Source organism: Coregonus lavaretus, assembly GCF_964263955.1.
Source record: "Coregonus lavaretus genome assembly, contig: HAP1_SCAFFOLD_254, whole genome shotgun sequence".
Lineage (NCBI taxonomy): Eukaryota > Metazoa > Chordata > Actinopteri > Salmoniformes > Salmonidae > Coregonus > Coregonus lavaretus.
This window is the reverse complement of record NW_028157650.1, coordinates 365948-387819: the sequence shown is the minus strand read 5'-3', so window position 1 is coordinate 387819 and position 21872 is coordinate 365948. Positions and strand designations below refer to the sequence as shown.

Here is a 21872-nt window from a genome sequence, read left to right as displayed (position 1 = left end):
CATGGGTCATGGTCAGTGAGTTAAACAACACTGTCTCTAGTCATTTCTCCTCTCCCATTTTACCATTTATCTTTGTTGATGTCATAATCCATAGGCTAATCCTTTTTTCCATTTTCATAGTCCTGAAACAAAATTAAACTAACACAACATTCCCTGTGTGAGTGTGTGTGTGTGTGAGTGTGTGTGTGTGTGTGTGTGTGTGTGTGTGTGTGTGTGTGTGTGTGTGTGTGTGTGTGTGTGTGTGTGTGTGTGTGTGTGTGTGTGTGTGTGTGTGTGTGTGTGTGTGCACTCCTTGGATGAGGAGATGTAATCTCTATCCTGATTGACGTGTCACTTTTACCCCTACCTACATGTACATATTACCTCAACTACCTGGTACCCCTGCACATTGACTCGGTACTGGTACTCCTTGTATATAGTCTAGTTATTACCTCAACTACCTGGTACCCTGCACATTGACTCAGTACTGGTACTCCTTGTATATAGTCTCATTACTACCTCAACTACCTGGTACCCTGCACGTTGTCTCGGTCCTGGTACTCCTTGTATATAGTCTAGTTATTACCTCAACTACCTGGTACCCCTGCACATTGACTCAGTACTGGTACTCCTTGTATATAGTCTAGTTATTACCTCAACTACCTGGTACCCCTGCACATTGATTCTGTACTGGTACTCCTTGTATATAGTCTAGTTATTACCTCAACTACCTTGTACCCCTGCACATTGACTCGGTACTGGTACTCCTTGTATATAGTCTAGTTATTACCTCAACTACCTGGTACCCCTGTACATTGACTCAGTACTGGTACTCCTTATAGCCTCATTACTACCTCAACTACCTGGTACCCCTGCACATTGACTCAGTACTGGCACTCCTTGTATATAGTCTAGTTATTACCTCAACTACCTGGTACCCCTGCACATTGACTCAGTACTGGTACTCCTTGTATATAGTCTAGTTATTACCTCAACTACCTGGTACCCCTGCACATTGACTCAGTACTGGTACTCCTTGTATATAGTCTAGTTATTACCTCAACTACCTGGTACCCCTGCACATTGACTCAGTACTGGTACTCCTTATATATAGTCTAGTTATTACCTCAACTACATGGTACCCCTGCACATTGACTCAGTACTGGTACTCCTTGTATATAGTCTAGTTATTACCTCAACTACCTGGTACCCCTGCACATTGACTCAGTACTGGTACTCCTTGTATATAGTCTAGTTATTACCTCAACTACCTGGTACCCCTGCACATTGACTCAGTACTGGTACTCCTTGTATATAGTCTAGTTATTACCTCAACTACCTGGTACCCCTGCACATTGACTCAGTACTGGTACTCCTTGTATATAGTCTAGTTATTACCTCAACTACCTGGTACCCCTGCACATTTACTCAGTACTGGTACTCCTTGTATATAGTCTAGTGTGTGTGTGTTTGTTACCAGTGTGTGTGTTTCCAGTGTGTGTGTGTGTGTCCAGTGTGTGTGTTTTCAGTGTGTGTGTGTGTGTGTGTGTGTGTGTGTGTGTGTGTCTAGTGTGTGTGTGTGTCCAGTGTGTGTGTGTGTGTTTGTGTGTCTAGTGTGTGTGTGTGTGTGTTTGTATGTCCAGTGTGTCTGTGTGTGTGTTTCCAGTGTGTGTGTTTCCAGTGTGTGTGTGTGTGTCCAGTGTATGTGTGTGTGTGTGTGTGTGTGTGTGTCCAGTGTGTGTGTGTGTGTGTGTGTGTGTGTTCAGTGTTTGTGTGTGTGCATGTCCAGTGTGTCTGTGTGTGTGTGTCCAGTGTGTGTGTGTGTGTGTGTGTGTCCAGTGTGTGTGTGTGTTTGTTACCAGTGTTTGTGTTTCCAGTGTGTGTGTGGGTGTCCTGTGTGTGTGGGGTGTGTGTGAGAGAGAGAGAGAGAGAGAGAGAGAGAGAGAGAGAGAGAGAGAGAGAGAGAGAGAGGAGAGAGAGAGAGAGAGAGAGAGAGAGAGAGAGAGAGAGAGAGAGAGAGAGAGAGAGAGAGGGTCGAAACAGCAGGTTCGGGACAAGGTCGCACGTCAGGTGAACAGGTCAGAGTTCCATATCCGCAGGCTGACCAGTAGAAACTGGATCAGTCACGTCCGGTGGAGCATGTATCGATACTGATAGGATCGAAAGAAGGGGAGCGCTGCTCTCGGATCAGTTTTCTCCATTAAAATCTTTCCTTAACATTAGAATTATTGCACAGTACTGACCATGGATCAGCTCCTAGAGAGATATTACTAATCATCATTGTTCACATGTTAGGCTACACATCATGAAATATATTGAGACAAATTACAGACCGTAGCCTACAAGTAGCAAAATAAAACTAAATATATTGAACATTGAATATATTCCAATATGATTGAAATAGGCCTATAGCCTACTGTTTATATTTTAATGCAGTCATCTCGGTTTTCATTTGAAGCATAATTGTGTACTTCCCTTGTTTGAATCAATTGCAAAGACATTGGCAACTTTGTATTTGTAGTCAACTTTGTTCTGATTTTATCGGTGGTCAAAAAGAGAGACGGATAAACCATGTGATTCTATGTTTAGCAGAGATCTTCTGTGTATAAAGTGACGTGGGAGGGCAAAAAGGCATCTAACGATGCACTTGGCTGTTCTACAAGTGGTCTGAGGCAGGTGTTAGAATATGAGCGTTTTCAAGTGCAACGTTAATAACGATGGTTTTGGGAAACAGCTCAGAGATTTAACAATGCTCCTACCAAGATTCTAATGATGAACTTGGCCTTAAAATGCTTTTGGGAATCCGGACCCTGGATAAAAAACCTCTGCTAAATGACTAAAATGTCAAATGTAAATGTTTTACATACAGATCTCATATTACTGTATTGAATTATTATTTTTACAATATTTAAATATTGATATCACAAGTGTATCATTTGTACAGTTCTTTATTAAAAATGTAGTTATTTATTACATTTAACTGTGTAAAACCTAGCATTACTACTTATTTCTCTGAGAGTGTTGCAGATATATTATTACTGTGTAAAACCTAGCAGTACTACTTATTTCTCTGAGAGTTAGGCAGATATGTAGCATTTAGCAAAAAAAACATTTGTCTCTCTGAAATGAAGCCATTAAGTGATCGATTTTAATCAAACACATGTCTGTCATTGAACAACCCCCTGCTATGATTAGATAGTGAAAAAACAACCATTTATTTGATAATTTGTTTAAACAAATAGAAGATCATTTACAAATATTTCTGAAAATGGATATATAGCGTTTTGGAATGAAACTCTTCCTCTGTTTCCCCATCTGAGCTCAGAGTAGATTAGAGATGTAATGTTTGTCTCTGTTGTGTTGAAGCCCAATCAAGCAGGAGAGACCAGCCTCCCCTGTACCCAGCTGTGTGTCCATGAAGAGTGACTCGTCTATGGCTCGTCCTATATACTTCAGAGAGGGAGACTTTTCTAGTGAACAAAGGTAAGAAGAACTCATGGGTCATGATCAGTGAGTTAAACAACACTGTCTCTAGTCATTTCTCCTCTCCCATTTTCCCATTTCTTTTTGTTGTTTTCATAATCCATAGGCTAATACTTGTTTCAATGTTCATAGTCCTAAAACAATATTAAACAAACACTACATTCCCTCTGTGTGTGTGTGTGTGTGTGTGTGTGTGTGTGTGTGTGTGTGTGTGTGTGTGTGTGTGTGTGTGTGTGTGTGTGTGTGTGTGTGTGTGTGTGTGTGTGTGTGTGTGTGTGTGTGTGTGTGTGTGTGTGTGTGAGTGTGTGTGTGTGTGTGTGTTTGTGCACTCCCTGGATGAGGAGATGTAATCTGATGTTTTGTCCCCAGAAACCAACAGGAGAGATCAGAGTCAGAGATTCTCAGTGGTCAGTCTTCCCAGAGTCATCAAACAGATGAGAAGCAGGAGAGCAGTGCCAGAGAGCTTGCTGACACACTGGAGAAAAGTAAGAGCTGTCTGCCTCATGTTGAATGCTTTTTTATAACAAACATTTAAAAGCTGTAGCTAAAGTACAGCTAAAGTAGTTGTGTAACTCAATGATATTGTAGCAGCCTTAACACAACACCTAGTGACCTCATCAAGTAGCAGAAGAATGTGTTGTGTTGAGAGAGAGAGAGAGAGAGAGAGAGAGAGAGAGAGAGAGGGGAGAGAGAGAGAGAGAGAGAGAGAGAGAGAGAGAGAGAGAGAGAGAATACCAACAATAATATAATCAGTCACACCAGTCTGTAATGCATTATGAAAACATTTACAGATTTATACAGTCAGTTAAGCGAAAAAGTATTATAATTTAAAATGTCATAACAGTCCTAGAATACTGTAGGCATTAAAACAGACGTAATATTAATATCCTCTGTGTTATTTCTTCATTCAGATGAACTTGCTGTGATTTGCCAACGTGAACTCAAATCTAATCTAAAGAAGAAGTTTCAACGTGTATTTGAGGGGATCGCTAAACAAGGAAACCCAACACTTCTCAATAAGATCTACACAGAGCTCTACATCACAGAGGGTGGAACAGGAGAGGTCAATAATGAACATGAGCTGAGACAGATTGAGACAACAACCAGGAAACAAGCAAGACCAGAGACTGCAATCAAATGTAACGACATCTTCAAACCCTTAACTGGACAAGACAAACTTTTCAGAACTGTGCTGACAAAGAGAGTCGCTGGCATTGGAAAAACAGTCTCTGTGCAGAAGTTCATTCTGGACTGGGCTGAAGGAAAAGCAAATCAGGATGTCCAATTTGTATTTTCATTCCCTTTTCGGGAGCTGAATTTGATGAAAAAGGAAAAACACACTTTCATTGAACTTCTCAATCACTTCTCAATGGAAACCAAAGAATCAAGAATCTCCAACTACAACAAGTACAAAGTTCTGTTCATCTTTGATGGTCTGGATGAGTGCCGACTGCCCCTAGACTTCCAGAAGAACAAGATCTGTTGTGACGTCACAGAGTCAACCTCAGTGGATGTTCTGCTGACAAATCTCATCAAGGGAAATCTGCTTCCCTCTGCTCTCCTCTGGATAACTACCCGACCTGCAGCAGCCAATCAGATCCCTTCGGGGTGTGTTGACCAGGTGACAGAGGTACGAGGGTTCAATGACCCACAGAAGGAGGAGTACTTCAGGAAAAGATTCAGTGATGAGGACCTGGCCAGCAGAATCATCTCACACATAAAGACATCAAGGAGCCTCCACATCATGTGCCACATTCCAGTCTTCTGTTGGATTTCTGCAACAGTCCTTGAACACATGTTGAGTACAGACAAGAGAGAAGAGATGCCCAAAACTCTGACTGAGATGTACTCACACCTTGTGGTGTTTCATACCAAACAGAAGAATGAAAAGTATCTTGGGAAAGAAGAGACAGGTCCACACTGGAATAAAGACAGCATTCTGTCACTGGGAAAACTGGCTTTTCAACAGCTTGTGAATGGCAATCTGATTTTCTATGAAGAAGATCTGAAAGAGGCTGGCATTGATGTCAATGAAGCCTCAGTGTACTCAGGATTGTGCACACAGCTCTTTAAAGAGGAATGTGTGCTGTACCAGGACAAGATGTACTGCTTCGTGCATCTGAGCATTCAGGAGTTTCTGGCTGCTGTATATGTGTTCCTCTCATTCATCAACAACAATGAGAATCTAATGGCCAAACCACAATCAATAATGGATGAAGCTCAATCAACATCCAGCAAATTTTTGGGGATTTTCAGTGACAAGCCTGAAGTTACTGTCTACAAGAGTGCTGTGGATAAAGTGAGACAGGAAACCTGGACCTTTTCCTCCGCTTCCTTCTGGGCCTCTCTCTGGAGTCCAATCAGAAGCACTTACGAGGTCTACTGACAAAGACAAGAAGCAGCTCACAGAGCCATGAAAAAACAGTCATGTACATCAAGGAGAAGATCAGGGATAATCCCTCTCCAGAGAGGTGCATCAATCTGTTCCACTGTCTGAATGAACTGAATGACCATTCTCTAGTGGAGGAGATCCAAAGCTACCTGACATCAGGAAGTCTCTCAGAAGCCAAACTGTCACCTGGACAGTGGTCAGCTCTGGTCTTTGTGTTGCTGACTTCAGAAAAGGAGCTGGATGTGTTTGACCTGAAGAAATACTCCAGATCAGAGGAAGGTCTTCTAAGGCTGCTGCCAGTGGTCAAAGCCTCCAGAGCTGCTCTGTGAGTACATAAAATGACATTTAAGAACTAATCATCAGGAAGAAATATTCAGTTTAGAGAAAAATATGTATTATTGAGAAACTTACTGAATCAGTGCCTTGGTGTTCACATTTGTATAATAATATGACCATGCAATTCTAGGAGATTGAAGATGAATCTATATGTTCTTTAAGAGAATTAACCAAATGCATCTGCCATTGTCCTTCTACACTACTGGTGTTAAATTAACAGTGTGTTTGTGAAATCATGATGATCTCTTTGCAGGCTGTCATTCTGTGGACTCACAGAGAAAGGCTGTGCTTCTCTGGTCTCAGCTCTGAAGTCAAACCCCTCACACCTGAGAGAGCTGGATCTGAGTAACAATGACCTGAAGGATTCAGGAGTGAAGTTGCTCTCTGCTGGACTGGGGAATCCCCACTGTAAACTGGAGACTCTGAGGTCAGTATTCCTGTAGTTGGTCAACAAGTGATAACTGTTCACCAGATCCACATGTGTTTACCAGGCACACATAGTCCACACCATATGTGTTTGGACAGTGAAGCTTACAGTTTTACATTTGGTGCTATGCTCCATCATTTTGGATTTCATATATAATGTTTCATATTAGGCAACAGTACAGAATGTCACCTTTTATTTGAGGTTTTAGATACATATCTGTTTTACTGTTTAGATACGAAATAATTGTTCTGTAGCTCAATTGGCGCTTGTAACGCCAGGGTAGTGGGTTCGATCCCCGGGACCACCCATACGTAAAAATGTATGCGCACATGACTGTAAGTCGCTTTGGATAAAAGTATCTGCTAAATGGCATATTATTATTATTATTACTTATTTTTCATACATATCTGTTTTACTGTTTAGATACGAAAGCACTTTAGGTATCTAGTTCTCCCATTTGAAGAAGTCTTATTTATTTGCACAAATTCATTTAGTCATAAGTTTAGTATTTGGTCCCATATTCCTTACCCACAGTGATTGCATCAAGCTTGTGATTCTACAAACTTGTTGAATGCATTTGCAGTTTGTCTTGGTTGTGTTTTAGATGATGTTTTTCCCAATAGAAACTGAATGGTGAATAATGTCCTGTCATTTTGGAGTCACTTCAGGTGTATTGTCAGTAAGAATAGAAGATGTTTCTGAACACTTCTACATTCATGTGGATGCTACCATGATTATGAATAATCATGAATGAATCGTGAATGATGATGAATGAGAATGTTACAGAGGAACAAGGATCATACCCCATCTGTTATTGATAATGGTGAGAGGTTAGCATGTTTTGTTGTAGCCTCTGTAACTTTCTCATTCATTATTATTCATGATTCATTCATGATTTTTCTTAATCAAGGCATCATCATGATTAATTTAGTAGTGTTTAGAAACTTCACTTAGACAGAAAATTACTCCAGTCATCATCCACCATTTAGTTACTATTGGGCAAAACATAACCCAAAACACAACCAAAACAAACTGCAAATGCAAACACGAGTTTACAACCAAATACTCAACTTTTGACTACTTTAATGCACTATAAGTGAATTGGTCAGAATACTTATGACTTCTTCAAATGGGGGGACTGCCATTGTCCTTCTACACTACTGGGGCGGCAGGTAGCTTAGTGGGTAAGAGCGTTGTGCCAGTAACCGTAACGTCGCTGGTTCTAATCCCCGAGCCGACTAGGTGAAAAATCTGTCGATGTGCCCTTAAGCAAGGCACTTAACCCTAATTGCTCCTGGAAGTCGCTCTGGATAAGAGCGTCTGCTAAATGACGTAAATGTAATAAAGTGCTTTCATTTCTAAACGGTGAAACAGATATGTATGAAAATACCCTCAAATAAAAGGTGACATTATATACTGTCACCTCATCTGAAACATTTGATCTCAAATCCAATATGCTGGAGTACAGAGCCACATTTAAAATGTTATCTTCAATGTCAAAATAGATATGGTGTGGACTGTATACTCAATACAATCTAAAACTGATACCTCACTGTCTGTCTTTTGACTGATACTGCTTTTTAAACTGCTCTGGTCAGTCTACTCAAATATTTGTAATATGCATTTTTCTCTCTACACACAATATTATGATTTTTCTAATAATGATATATATATGGCAGGTTTCAGGACACTGGTATAAATGAAAATGTTGAAAAAATATACTGCCACTATTTTCACCACCAAAGAATTGCAGTGTGGTTTTAATATGATTTTACTCTTTGCAGGCTGTCAGGCTGTCTAGTCACAGAGAAAGGCTGTGCTTCTCTGGTCTCAGCTCTGAAGTCAAACCCCTCACACCTGAGAGAGCTGGATCTGAGTAACAATGACCTGAAGGATTCAGGAGTGAAGCTGCTCTCTGCTGGACTGGGGAATCCCCACTGTAAACTGGAGACTCTGAGGTCAGTATTCCTGTAGTTGGTCAACAAGTGATAACTGTTCACCAGATCCACATGTGTTTACCAGGCACACATAGTCCACACCTTATGTGTTTGTACAGTGAAGTTTACCGTTTTAAATTTGGCGCTATGCTCCAGCATTTTGGATTTGAAATTGTTTCATATTAGGCGACCGTATAGAATGTCACTTTTTATTTGAGGGTATTCATACATATCTGTGTTACTGTTTAGAAATGAAAGCACTGTATGTAGTTCTCTAGTTCTACCTTTTGAAAAAGTCATAAGTATTTGGACAATTTAATTTGGTCCAAAGTTTAGTGTTTGGTCTTTGAATATTCTTTGCCTTTAGTGATTACATCAAGCTTGTGAATCTACAAACTTGTTGAATACATTTGCAGTTTGTCTTGGTTGTGTTTTGGATTATGTTTTTCCCAATAGAAACTGAATGGTGAATAATGTCCTGTCATTTTGGAGTCACTTCACTTGTATTGTCAGTAAGAATAGAAGATGTTTCTGAACACTTCTACATTCATGTGAATGCTACCATGATTATGAATAATCATGAATGAATCGTGAGTAATGATGAATGAGAAAGTTACAGAGGAACAAGGATCATACTGTCACGATCGTCGGTAAGAGAGGAGGACCAAGGCACAGCGTTGCAGGCAAACATACTCTTTATTAGGCGATACACGACAAAACAACAAAACGATAACGTGACAGTTCACGGTCTACCACAACCAACTTGAAACAAGATCCCACAAAAACAAAGGGAAAACAGACAGTTTAAATATGACTCCCAATCAGAGACAACCAACGACAGCTGACACTCGTTGCCTTTGATTGGGAGCCACACAGGCCAACATAGAAATACAACACATAGAATTACCACACCCTGGCTCAATATATAGAGTCCCAGAGCCCGGGTGTGACACATACCCCCTCTGTTATTGGTAATGGTGAGAGGTTAGCATGTTTTGTTGTAGCCTCTGTATCTTTCTCATTCATAATTGTTCATGATTCATTCATGATTTTTGTTAATCATGGCATCATCAGGATTAATTTAGTAATGTTTAGAAACATGTTATCTACTCACTTAGACAGAAGATTAATCCAGTCATCATCCACCATTCAGTTACTATTGGGCAAAACATAACCCAAAACACAACAAAGACAAACTGCAAATGCAACCAACGAGTTTGGGACCAAATACTAAACCTTTGACTACTTTAATACACTTGAAGTGAATTGGTCAGAATACTTTTGACTTCTTCAAATGGGGGGACTAGATACATAAAGTGCTTTCATTTAAAATGTTAGCTTCTCTGTCAAAATAGATATGGTGTGGACTGTATACTCAATGCAATCTAAATCTGATACCTCACTGTCTATCTTTTGACTGATACTGCTTTTTAAACTGCTCTGGTCAGACTTCTCAAATATTTGTACTATACAGTGAGGGAAAAAAGTATTTGATCCCCTGCTGATTTTGTACGTTTGCCCACTGACAAAGACATGATCAGTCTATAATTTTAATGGTAGGTTTTTTTGAACAGTGAGAGACAGAATAACAATAAAGAAATCTGGAAAAACGCATGTCAAAAATGTTATAAATTGATTTGCATTTTAATGAGGGAAATAAGTATTTGACCCCTCTGCAAAACATGACTTAGTACTTGGTGGCATAACCCTTGTTGGCAATCAGAGGTCAGACGTTTCTTGTAGTTGGCCACCAGGTTTGCACACATCTCAGGAGGGATTTTGTCCCACTCCTCTTTGCAGATCTTCTCCAAGTCATTACGTTTTTGAGGCTGACGTTTGGCAACTCGAATCTTCAGCTCCCTCCACAGATTTTCTATGGGATTAAGGTCTGGAGACTGGCTAGGCCACTCCAGGACCTTAATGTGCTTCTTCTTCAGCCACTCCTTTGTTGCCTTGGCCGTGTGTTTTGGGTCATTGTCATGCTGGAATACCCATTCACGACCCATTTTCAATGCCCTGACTGAGGGAAGGAGGTTCTCATCCAAGATTTGACGGTACATGGCCCCTGTCCATCGTCCCTTTGATGCGGTGAAGTTGTCCTGTCCCCTTAGCAGAAAAACACCCCCAAAGCATAATGTTTCCACCTCCATGTTTGACGGTGGGGATGGTGTTCTTGGGGTCATAGGCAGCATTCCTCCTCCTCCAATCCCGCGAGTTAAGTTGATGCCAAATACCTCGTTTTTGGTCTCATCTGACCACAATACTTTCACCCAGTTCTCCTCTGAATCATTAAGATGTTCATTGGCAAACTTCAGACGGGCCTGTATAAGTGCTTTCTTGAGCAGGGGGACCTTGTGGGCGCTGCAGGATTTCAGTCCTTTCACGGCATAGTGCAGGGTTCTTCAATTCCGGTCCTGGAGGGCCGAAACACTTCTGTTTTTTATTTCTACCTGGTAGTTAATTGCACTCACCTGGTGTCCCAGGTCTGAATTAGGCCCTGATTAGAAGGAGAGGATGAAAAACAGAGGTGTTTCGGCCCTCCAGGACCGGAATTGAAGAACCCTGGCATAGTGTGTTACCAATTGTTTTCTTGGTGACTATGGTCCCAGCTGCCTTGGGATCATTGACAAGATCCTCCCGTGTAGTTCTGGGCTGATTCCTCACTGTTCTCATAAGCATAGCAACTCCACGAGGTGAGATCTTGCATGGAGCCCCAGGCCGAGGGAGATTGACAGTTCTTTTGTGTTTCTTCCATTTGCGAATAATCGCACCAACTGTTGTCACCTTCTCACCAATTGTTTGGCGATGGTCTTGTAGACCATTCCAGCCTTGTGTAGGACTACAATCTTGTCCCTGACATCCTTGGAGAGCTCTTTGGTCTTGGCCATGGTGGAGAGTTTGGAATCTGATTGATTGATTGCTTCTGTGGACAGGTGTCTTTTATACAGGTAACAAGCTGAGATTAGGAGCACTCCCTTTAATAGTGTGCTCCTAATCTCAGCTCGTTACCTGTATAAAATACATCTGTGAGCCAGAAATCTTTCTGATTGAGAGGGGGTCAACTACTTATTTCCCTCATTAAAATGCAAATCAATTTATAACATGTTTCTACCTAGAAGCAATAATCTGATAATTTCTAATAATTATACATTAATTTATTAATAGATATGTCAGGTTTCAGGACACTGATATATCTGAATATGTTGAAAAAAATACACTGCCACTATTTTCACCGCCAAAGAATAGCAGTGTGATTTTAATATGATTTTACTCTTTGCAGGCTGTCACACTGTCTAGTCACAGAGGAAGGCTGTGCTTCTCTGGTCTCAGCTCTGAAGTCAAACCCCTCACACCTGAGAGAGCTGGACCTGAGTAACAATGACCTGAAGGATTCAGGAGTGAAGCTGCACTCTGCTGGACTGGGGAATCCCCACTGTAAACTGGAGACTCTGAGGTCAGTATTCCTGTAGTTGGTCAACAACCACAGGAATACTGAGTGGCGCAGTGGTCAAAGGCACTGCATCGCAGTGCTAGCTGTGCCACTAGAGATCCTGGTTCGAATCCAGGCTCTGTCGTTGCCGGCCGCGACCGGGAGACCCATGGGGCGGCGCACACAATTGGCCCAGCGTCGTCCAGGGTAGGGGAGGGAATGGCCAGCAGGGGATGTAGCTCAGTTGGTAGAGCATGGCGTTTGCAACGCCAGGGTTGTGGGTTCGATAAAATAATGTATGCACTAACTGTGAGTCGCTCTGGATAAAAGTGTCTGCTAAATGACTAAAATGTAAATGTAATGTAATAACTGTTTACCAGATCCACATGTGTTTACCAGGCACACATAGTCCACACCATATGTGTTTGGACAGTGAAGCTTACAGTTTTACATTTGGCGCTATACTCCAGCATCTTGGATTTGAGATAGAATGTTTCATATTAGGTGACAGTACAGAATGTCACCTTTTATTTGAGGGTATTCATACATACCTGTTTTACCGTTTCGATATGAAAGCACTTAATGTATGTAGTTCTCTAGTTCTACCATTTGAAAAAGTCATAAGTATTTGGACAAATTAATTTAGTCCAAAGTTTAGTGTTTGGTCTTTGAATATTCTTTGCCTTTAGTGATTACATCAAGCTTGTGAATCTACAAACTTGTTGAATACATTTGCAGTTTGTCTTGGTTGTGTTTTGGATTATGTTTTTCCCAATAGAAATTGAATGGTGAAATTTGTCCTGTCATTTTGGAGTCACTTCACTTGTATTGTCAGTAAGAATAGAAGATTCAGTTTGTCTCCCGAGTGGCGCAGTGGTCTAAGGCACTGCATCGCAGTGCTAGCTGTGTCACTAGAGATCCTGGTTCGAATCCAGGCTCTGTCGTAGCCGGCCGCGACCGGGAGACCCATGGGGTGGCGCACAATTGGCCCAGCGTTGTCCAGGGTAGGGGAGGGAATGGCCGGCAGGGATGTAGCTCAGTTGGTAGAGCATGGCGTTTGCAACGCCAGGGTTGTAGGTTCGATTCCCACGGGGGGTATAAAAAATAATGTATGCACTAACTGTAAGTCGCTCTGGATAAGAGCGTCTGCTAAATGACTAAAATGTAAATGTAAGATGTTTCTGAACACTTCTACATTCATGTGGATGCTACCATGATTATGAATAATCATGAATGAATCGTGAATGATGATGAATGAGAAAGTTACAGAGGAACAAGGACCATACCCCCTCTGTTATTGGTAATGGTGAGAGGTTAGTATGTTTTGTTGTAGCCTCTGTAACATTCTCATTCATAATTGTTCATGATTCATTCATGATTTTTCTTAATCATGTCATCATCAGGATTAATTTAGTAGTGTTTAGAAACATGTTATCTACTCACTTAGACAGAAAATTACTCCAGACATCATCCACCATTCAGTTACTATCGGGCAAAACATAACCCAAAACACAACCAAAACAAACTGCAAATGCAAACAACGAGTTTGGGACCAAATACTCAACTTTTGACTACTTTAATACACTATAAGTGAATTGGTCAGAATACTTATGACTTCTTCAAATGGGGGGACTAGATACATAAAGTGCTTTCATTAAAAATGTTAGCTTCACTGTCAAACTAGATATGGTGTGGACTGTATACTCAATACAATCTAAATCTGATACCTCACTGTCTGTCTTTGGACTGATACTGCTTTTTAAACTGCTCTGGTCAGTCTACTCAAATATTTGTAATATGCATTTTTCTCTCTACACACAATATTATGATTTTTTCTAATAATAATATATATATGGCAGGTTTCAGGACACTGGTATTAATGAAAATGTTGAAAAAAATATACTGCCACTATTTTCACCACCAAAGAATAGCAGTGTGGTTTTAATATGATTTGACTCTTTGCAGACTGTCAGGCTGTCTAGTCACAGAGGAAGGCTGTGCTTCTCTGGTCTCAGCTCTGAAGTCAAACCCCTCACACCTGAGAGAGCTGGATCTGAGTAACAATGACCTGAAGGATTCAGGAGTGAAGCTGCTCTCTGCTGGACTGGGGAATCCCCACTGTAAACTGGAGACTCTGAGGTCAGTATTCCTGTAGTTGGTCAACAAGTGATAACTGTTCACCAGATACACATGTGTTTACCAGGCACACATAGTCCACACCATATGTGTTTGGACAGTGAAGCTTACAGTTTTACATTTGGTGATATACTCCAGCATTTTGGATTCTAGATAGAATGTTTCATATGAGGTGACAGTATATAATGTCACCTTTTATTTGAGGATATTTTCATACATATCTGTGTTACTGTTTAGAAATGAAAGCACTTTATGTATCTAGTTCTCCCATTTGAAAAAGTCGTAATAATTTAGACATATTCACTTATATTGTATTAAAGTAGTCATAAGTTTAGTATTTGGTCCCATATTCCTTACCTGCAGTGATTACATCAAGCTTGTGAATCTACAAACCTTTTGAATGCATTTGTAGTTTGTTTTGGTTCACACACACTGGACACACTGACACACTGGACACACACTGGACACACTTGACACACACTGGACACACCCGCACACACATTTTACACACATACACACTGGACACTCACAACCTGGAAACACACACACACACACACACTGGACACACACATACGCACTGGACACACACACACACACACTGGACACACACGCTGTACATTTTACATTTACATTTTAGTCATTTAGCAGACGCTCTTATCCAGAGCGACTTACAGGAGCAATTAGGGTTAAGTGCCTTGCTCAAGGGCACATCAACAGATTTTTCACCTAGTCGGCTCAGGGATTAGAACCAGCGACCTTTCGGTTACTGGCACAACGCTCTTACCCACTAAGCTACCTGCCGCCATACACACACCTGCCGCTGTACACACACACTGGACACACAAACACACACACTAGGATTAATTTAGTCAAACGTTTAGTATTTGGTAACATATTCCTTGCCTGTGGTGATTACATCAAGCTTGTGATTCTACAAACTTATTGAATACATTTGCAGTTTGTCTTGGTTGTGTTTTGGATGATGTTTTTCCCGATAGGAGCTGAATGGTGAATAATGTCCTGTCATTTTGGAGTCACTTCACTTGTATTGTCAGTAAGAATAGAAGATGTTTCTGAACACTTCTACATTCATGTGGATGCTACCATGATTATGAATAATCATGAATGAAACGTGAATGATGATGAATGAGAAAGTTACAGAGGAACAAGGATCATACCCCCTCTGTTATTGGTAATGGTGAGAGGTTAGAATGTTTTGTTGTAACCTCTGTAACTTTCTCACTCATTATAATTCATGATTCATTCATGATTGTTCTTCAGGTCATCATCAGGATTCATTTAGTAGTGTTTAGAAACATGTTATCTACTCACTTAGAAAGAAGATTAATCCAGTCATCATCCACCATTCAGTTACTATTGGACAAAACATAACCCAAAACACAACCAAAACAAACTGCAAATGCAACCAACGAGTTTGAGACCAAATACTCAACTTTTGACTACTTCAATACACTATAAGTGAATTGGTCAGAATACTTAGGACTTCTTCAAATGGGGGGACTAGATACATAAAGTGCTTTCATTTCTAAACGGTGAAACAGATATGTATGAAAATACCCTCAAATAAAAGGTGACATTATATACTGTCACCTCATATGAAACATTTGATCTGAAATCCAAAATGCTGGAGTATAGAGCCACATTTAAAATGTTAGCTTCACTGTCAAAATAGATATGGTGTGGACTGTATACTCAATACAATCTAAATCTGATACCTCACTGTCTGTCTTTTGACTGATACTGTTTTTTAAACTGCTCTGGTCAGTCTACTTAAATGTTTGTAAAATGCATTTTTCTCTCTACACACAATACTATGATTTTTTCGAATAATAATATATATATGGCAGGTTTCAGGACACTGGTTGTCACGAACGTCGAAGGAGGAGGACCAAGGCGCAGCGTGATATTCGTACATCTTATTTTATTAAGTGCACACACGATAAACAAAACAACAAACGATACGTGAAGTCCAACGGTACAAACCAAAAGGAACAAGATCCCACAAAGAACATATGAAAACAGCCTACCTAAGTATGGCTCCCAATCAGAGACAACGAGCAACAGCTGCCTCTGATTGGGAACCACCCTGCCCAACATAGATCTATACGATCTAGAACAGAAACCAAAACATAGAAAACACAACATAGAAGCTACACAGTGAAAACTAAACATAGAAAATCCACACCCTGGCTCAACATATAGAGTCCCAGAGCCAGGGCGTGACAGTACCCCCCCCCCTAAAGGCGCGGACTGCGACCGCGCCCAAACATAAACCAAACAGGGGAGGGCCGGTTGGGCATTCCTCCTCGGAGGCGGTTCCGGCTCCGGGCTAGACCACCACCCTCCAACAATCCCCCCATAGCGCCCCTGGTCCGGTCTGGCCCCGCTGGCTGGAGCTGGACTGGACATCGTAGGAGCGGATTGCTTAGGCTCCGGTGTGGAGCAGCTGACCGGTACCTGACCAGGCACCGGTGACCCAGGCACGGGTTGTGCCGGACTGACGACGCGCACCCCTGGCTTGGTGCGTGGAGCAGGAACGGGCCGGACCGGGCTGACGATGCGCACCCCTGGCTTGGTGCGTGGAGCAGGAACGGGCCGGACCGGGCTGACGATGCGCACCCCTAGCTTGGTGCGGGGAGCAGGCACGGGCCGTACCGGGCTGACGATGCGCACCCCTGGCTTGGTGCGTGGAGCAGGAATGGGCCGGGCCGGGCTGGCGACGCGCACCGTAGGCTTGGTGCGGGGAGCAGGAACAGGCCGGGCCGGGCTGGCGACGCGCACCATTGGCTTGGTGCGGAGAGCAGGAACAGGCCGGGCCGGGCTGGCGACGCGCACCGTAGGCTTGGTGCGGGGAGCAGTCCGGGCCGGGCTGGCGACGCGCACCATTAGCTTGGTGCGGGGAGCAGGAACAGGCCGGGCCGGGCTCGCAACGCGCACCATAGGCTTGGTGCGGGGAGCAGGAACAGGCCGGGCCGGGCTCGCAACGCGCACCATAGGCTTGGTGCGAGGGACAGGAACAGGCCGGGCCGGGCTGGCGACGTGCACCATTAGCTTGGTGCGGGGAGCAGGAACAGGCCGGGCCGGGCTGGCGACGCGCACCATTGGCTTGGTGCAGGGAGCAGGTACAGGCCGGGCCGGGCTGGCAACGCGCACCATTGGCTTGGTGCGGGGAGCAGGAACAGGCCGGGCTGGCGACGCGCACCGTAGGCTTGGTGCGAGGGACAGGAACAGGCCGGACCGTACTGGGAACACACACCTCTGGCCTGAAACGGGGATCAGGAACGGGCCGGACCGGACTGGCAATACACCTCAGTACCTCTCGCCGTGCCTCTACATCTTCCTTCCCTTTTCTCACCAATGGCTCCCGTAATCCGGTGGCCTTCTCTCCTCGTCCACGAACTCGCCCCTTCTCTGCCTCCAGCAGCCCCGTCGTCCATGCCATGTGCCCCCCCTAAAAATGTTTTGGGGGTGCCTCTCGCCTGTCCGACCATGGCCCGGTTGGCACCGCTTCTCCTCTCCTGCCTGGGTCTCCCCCTTCATAGCCCTCCGGCAACGGACGGCCTCCTCCTCCGTAATCTGCCCCCAACCGAGGAGGACATCTACTAATGTTACCTCCTGCGTGTGCTCCTGGACACGCTGCTTGGTCCTGGTGTGGAGGGATCTTCTGTAACGAACGTCGAAGGAGGAGGACCAAGGCGCAGCGTGATATTCGTACATCTTATTTTATTAAGTGCACACACGATAAACAAAACAACAAACGATACGTGAAGTCCAACGGTACAAACCAAAAGGAACAAGATCCCACCAAGAACATATGAAAACAGCCTACCTAAGTATGGCTCCCAATCAGAGACAACGAGCAACAGCTGCCTCTGATTGGGAACCACCCTGCCCAACATAGATCTATACGATCTAGAACAGAAACCAAAACATAGAAAACACAACATAGAAGCTACACAGTGAAAACTAAACATAGAAAATCCACACCCTGGCTCAACATTTCAGAGTCCCCAGAGCCAGGGCGTGACACTGGTATAAATGAAAATGTTGAAAAAATATACTGCCACTATTTTCACCACCAAAGAATTGCAGTGTGGTTTTAATATGATTTGACTCTTTGCAGGCTGTCAGGCTGTCTAGTCACAGAGGAAGGCTGTGCTTCTCTGGTCTCAGCTCTGAAGTCAAACCCCTCACACCTGAGAGAGCTGGATCTGAGTAACAATGACCTGAAGGATTCAGGAGTGAAGCTGCTCTCTGCTGGACTGGGGAATCCCCACTGTAAACTGGAGACTCTGAGGTCAGTATTCCTGTAGTTGGTCAACAAGTGATAACTGTTCACCAGATCCACATGTGTTTACCAGGCACACATAGTCCACACCATATGTGTTTGGACAGTGAAGTTTACAGTTTTACATTTGGTGATATGCTCCAGCATTTTGGATTTGAGATATAATGTTTCATATTAGGCAACAGTACAGAATGTCACCTTTTATTTGATGTTAATGGTGAGAGGTTAGCATGTTTTGTTGTAGATTCTGTAACTCTCTCACTCATTATTATTCATGATTCAATCATGATTTTTCTTAATCACGGGATCATCAGGATTCATTTAGTAGTGTTTAGAAACATGTTATTTACTCACTTAGAAAATTACTCCAGTCATCATCCACCATTCAGTTACTATTGGACAAAACATAACCCAAAACACAACCAAAACATACTGCAAATGCAACCAACGAGTTTGGAACCAACTACGAAACTTTTGACTACTTTAATACACTATAAGTGAATTGGTCAGAATACTTATGACTTCTTCAAACGGGAGGACTAGATACATAAAGTGCTTTCATTTCTAAACGGTGAAACAGATATGTATTAAAATATCCTCAAATAAAAGGTGACATTATATACTGTCACCTCATATGAAACATTTGATCTCAAATCCAAAATGTTGGAGTATAGAGCCACATTTAAAATGTTAGCTTCACTGTCAAAATAGATATGGTGTGGACTGTATACTCAATACAATCTAAATCTGATACCTCACTGTCTGTCTTTTGACTGATACTGTTTTTTAAACTTCTCTGGTCAGTCTACTCAAATATTTGTAATATGCATTTTTCTCTCTACAAGCAATACTTCGATCATTTGTCATTGTTAATAATGATACATTAATTTATGAATATATATGTCAGGTTTCAGGACACTGATGTATCTGAATATGTTGAAATAATATACTGCCACTATTTTCACCTCCAAAGAATAGCAGTGTGGTTTTAATATGATTTGACTCTTTGCAGGCTGTCAGGCTGTCTAGTCACAGAGGAAGGCTGTGCTTCTCTGGTCTCAGCTCTGAAGTCAAACCCCTCACACCTTAGAGAGCTGGACCTGAGCTACAATTACCCAGGAGACTCAGGAGTCAGACTGCTCTCTGCTGGACTGGAGGATCCACACTGCAGACTGGAGAAACTCAAGTATGTAGAGGGTTTATGTCAATGTTCATATCAGACATGTTGGAGTTATCAGGCTAGTTAAGACAAACATTCTGACCACCACTTGGACTAAGTTATATAAAGACTGTGTGTGTGTGTGTGTGTGTGTGTGTGTGTGTGTGTGTGTGTGTGTGTGTGTGTGTGTGTGTGTGTGTGTGTGTGTGAACACACACTGTACACACACACTGGACACACACTGAACACACACACACACACACACTGGATACACACACACACACACTGGATACACACACACACTCACACACAGGACAAACACAAACTTTGTCTAGTGTGTGTGTGTGTGTGTCTAGTGTGTGTGTGAGTGTTTGTGTGTCCAGTGTGTGTGTTTGTCCAGTGTGTGTGTGTGTGTGTGTGTGTGTGTGTGTGTGTGTCCAGTGTGTGTGTGTGTGTGTGTCCAGTGTGTGTGTGTGTCCGGTGTGTGTGTGTCCGGTGTGTGTGTGTGTTTGTCCTGTGTGTGTGAGTGTCTGTGTGTGTCCAGTGTGTGTGTGTGTGTGTGTCGTGGGTGTGTGTGTTTGTCCACACACACACTGGACACACATACACACTGGACACACACACACACACACACTGGATATACACACACACACACTGTAAACACACACACTGGACACATACACACAAAGGACACACACACACACACAAAGGACGCGCACACACTCTCACACTGGACACACACACACTAGACACACACACACACACACTAGACACACACACACGCACACACTGGACAAACACACACACTGGACACACACACACTCACACTGGACACACACACACTGGACACACACACACAATGGACACACACACACACTGGACAAACACACACACAATGGACACACACACACACTAACACTGGACACACACACACACACACACACACTGGACACACACCGGACACACACACAAACACAAAAACAAACAGACTTACTCACACTGGACACACACACACACAAACACTGTAAACACACACACTGGACACATACACACAAAGGACACACACACACACACAAAGGACGCGCACACACACTCACACTGGACACACACACACTAGACACACACACACACACACTAGACACACACACACGCACACACTGGACAAACACACACACTGGACACACACACACTCACACTGGACACACACACACTGGACACACATACACAATGGACACACACACACACTGGACAAACACACACACAATGGACACACACACATTGGACACACACACACACACACACACACACTGGACACACACCGGACACACACACAAACACAAAAACACACAGACTTACTCACACTGGACACACACACACACACACACTGTAAACACACACACTGGACACATACACACAAAGGACACAAACACAAAGACTTACTCACACTGGACACACAGACACACACACACACACACACACTGGACACACAAACACAAACACTGGACACAGACATTCACTGGACACACACACACACACACATACACTAGACACACACACACACACACTAGACATACACACACACTGGACACACATTCACACATTGGACAAACACACACACACACACACACACACACATACTGGACACACACACACACTGGACACACACACACTGGACACACACACACACACTGGACAAACACACTGAAAACACACACACACACACTGGACACACACACACATACTGGACACACAAACACACACACTTGGACAGACACCGGACACAAACTGGACACACACACACACACACACAAACACACACACACACACACACACACACACACACACACACACGCACTGGACACACACACACACACACACAGGACACAAACAGTGGACACACACACACACACACTTGGACAAATGTATATACTGACTGTGTGTGTGTGTGTGTGTGTGTGTCTGTGTGTGTGTGTGTGTGTGTGTGTGTGTGTGTGTGTGTGTGTGTGTGTGTGTGTGTGTGTGTGTGTGTGTGTGTGTGTGTGTGTGTGTGTGTGTGTGTGTGTGTGTGTGTGAGTTCAGGTGTATCCCTCAATGACTGTCTGTTCTTCTGCTTACCGCTACAGTGTGGAACATGGTGGAGAGAACACAATGAAACCTGGACTTAGAAAATGTGAGTGTTGACTGCTGGGAAGAATATGACTAAGAATAAGTCTTAATTCAAGTGAAGTCAAAGTCAAAGACCACCATCATTACTTACGTGGTCATATTAAATATCAGCTATAGT

The 21872-nt window shown here is 43.0% G+C and overlaps 2 protein-coding genes and 1 pseudogene across 3 annotated transcripts in view; all 3 read left to right on the top strand.

Annotated features, from left to right (window-relative positions):
* The window catches only part of LOC311125132 (NLR family CARD domain-containing protein 3-like), a gene marked incomplete at its 3' end in the record, with an annotated part of 273187 nt that overhangs the window by 10904 nt on the left and 240411 nt on the right, over positions 1-21872 (top strand). The window lies entirely within an intron of this gene.
* On the top strand, positions 2-5922 carry LOC311125126 (protein NLRC3-like; annotated as a pseudogene). The gene is made up of 3 exons: positions 2-11; positions 3897-3947; positions 4374-5922. The product of its transcript is annotated as a protein NLRC3-like (transcript).
* Positions 7438-21769, top strand: LOC311125125 (uncharacterized protein; the record flags this gene model as incomplete). Its single annotated transcript, XM_084199190.1, has 7 exons — positions 7438-7447; positions 8410-8575; positions 11835-12008; positions 13950-14123; positions 18265-18438; positions 19442-19615; positions 21712-21769. 7 exons carry the CDS (start codon positions 7438-7440, stop codon positions 21767-21769), a joined length of 930 nt encoding a protein of 309 aa, XP_084055316.1.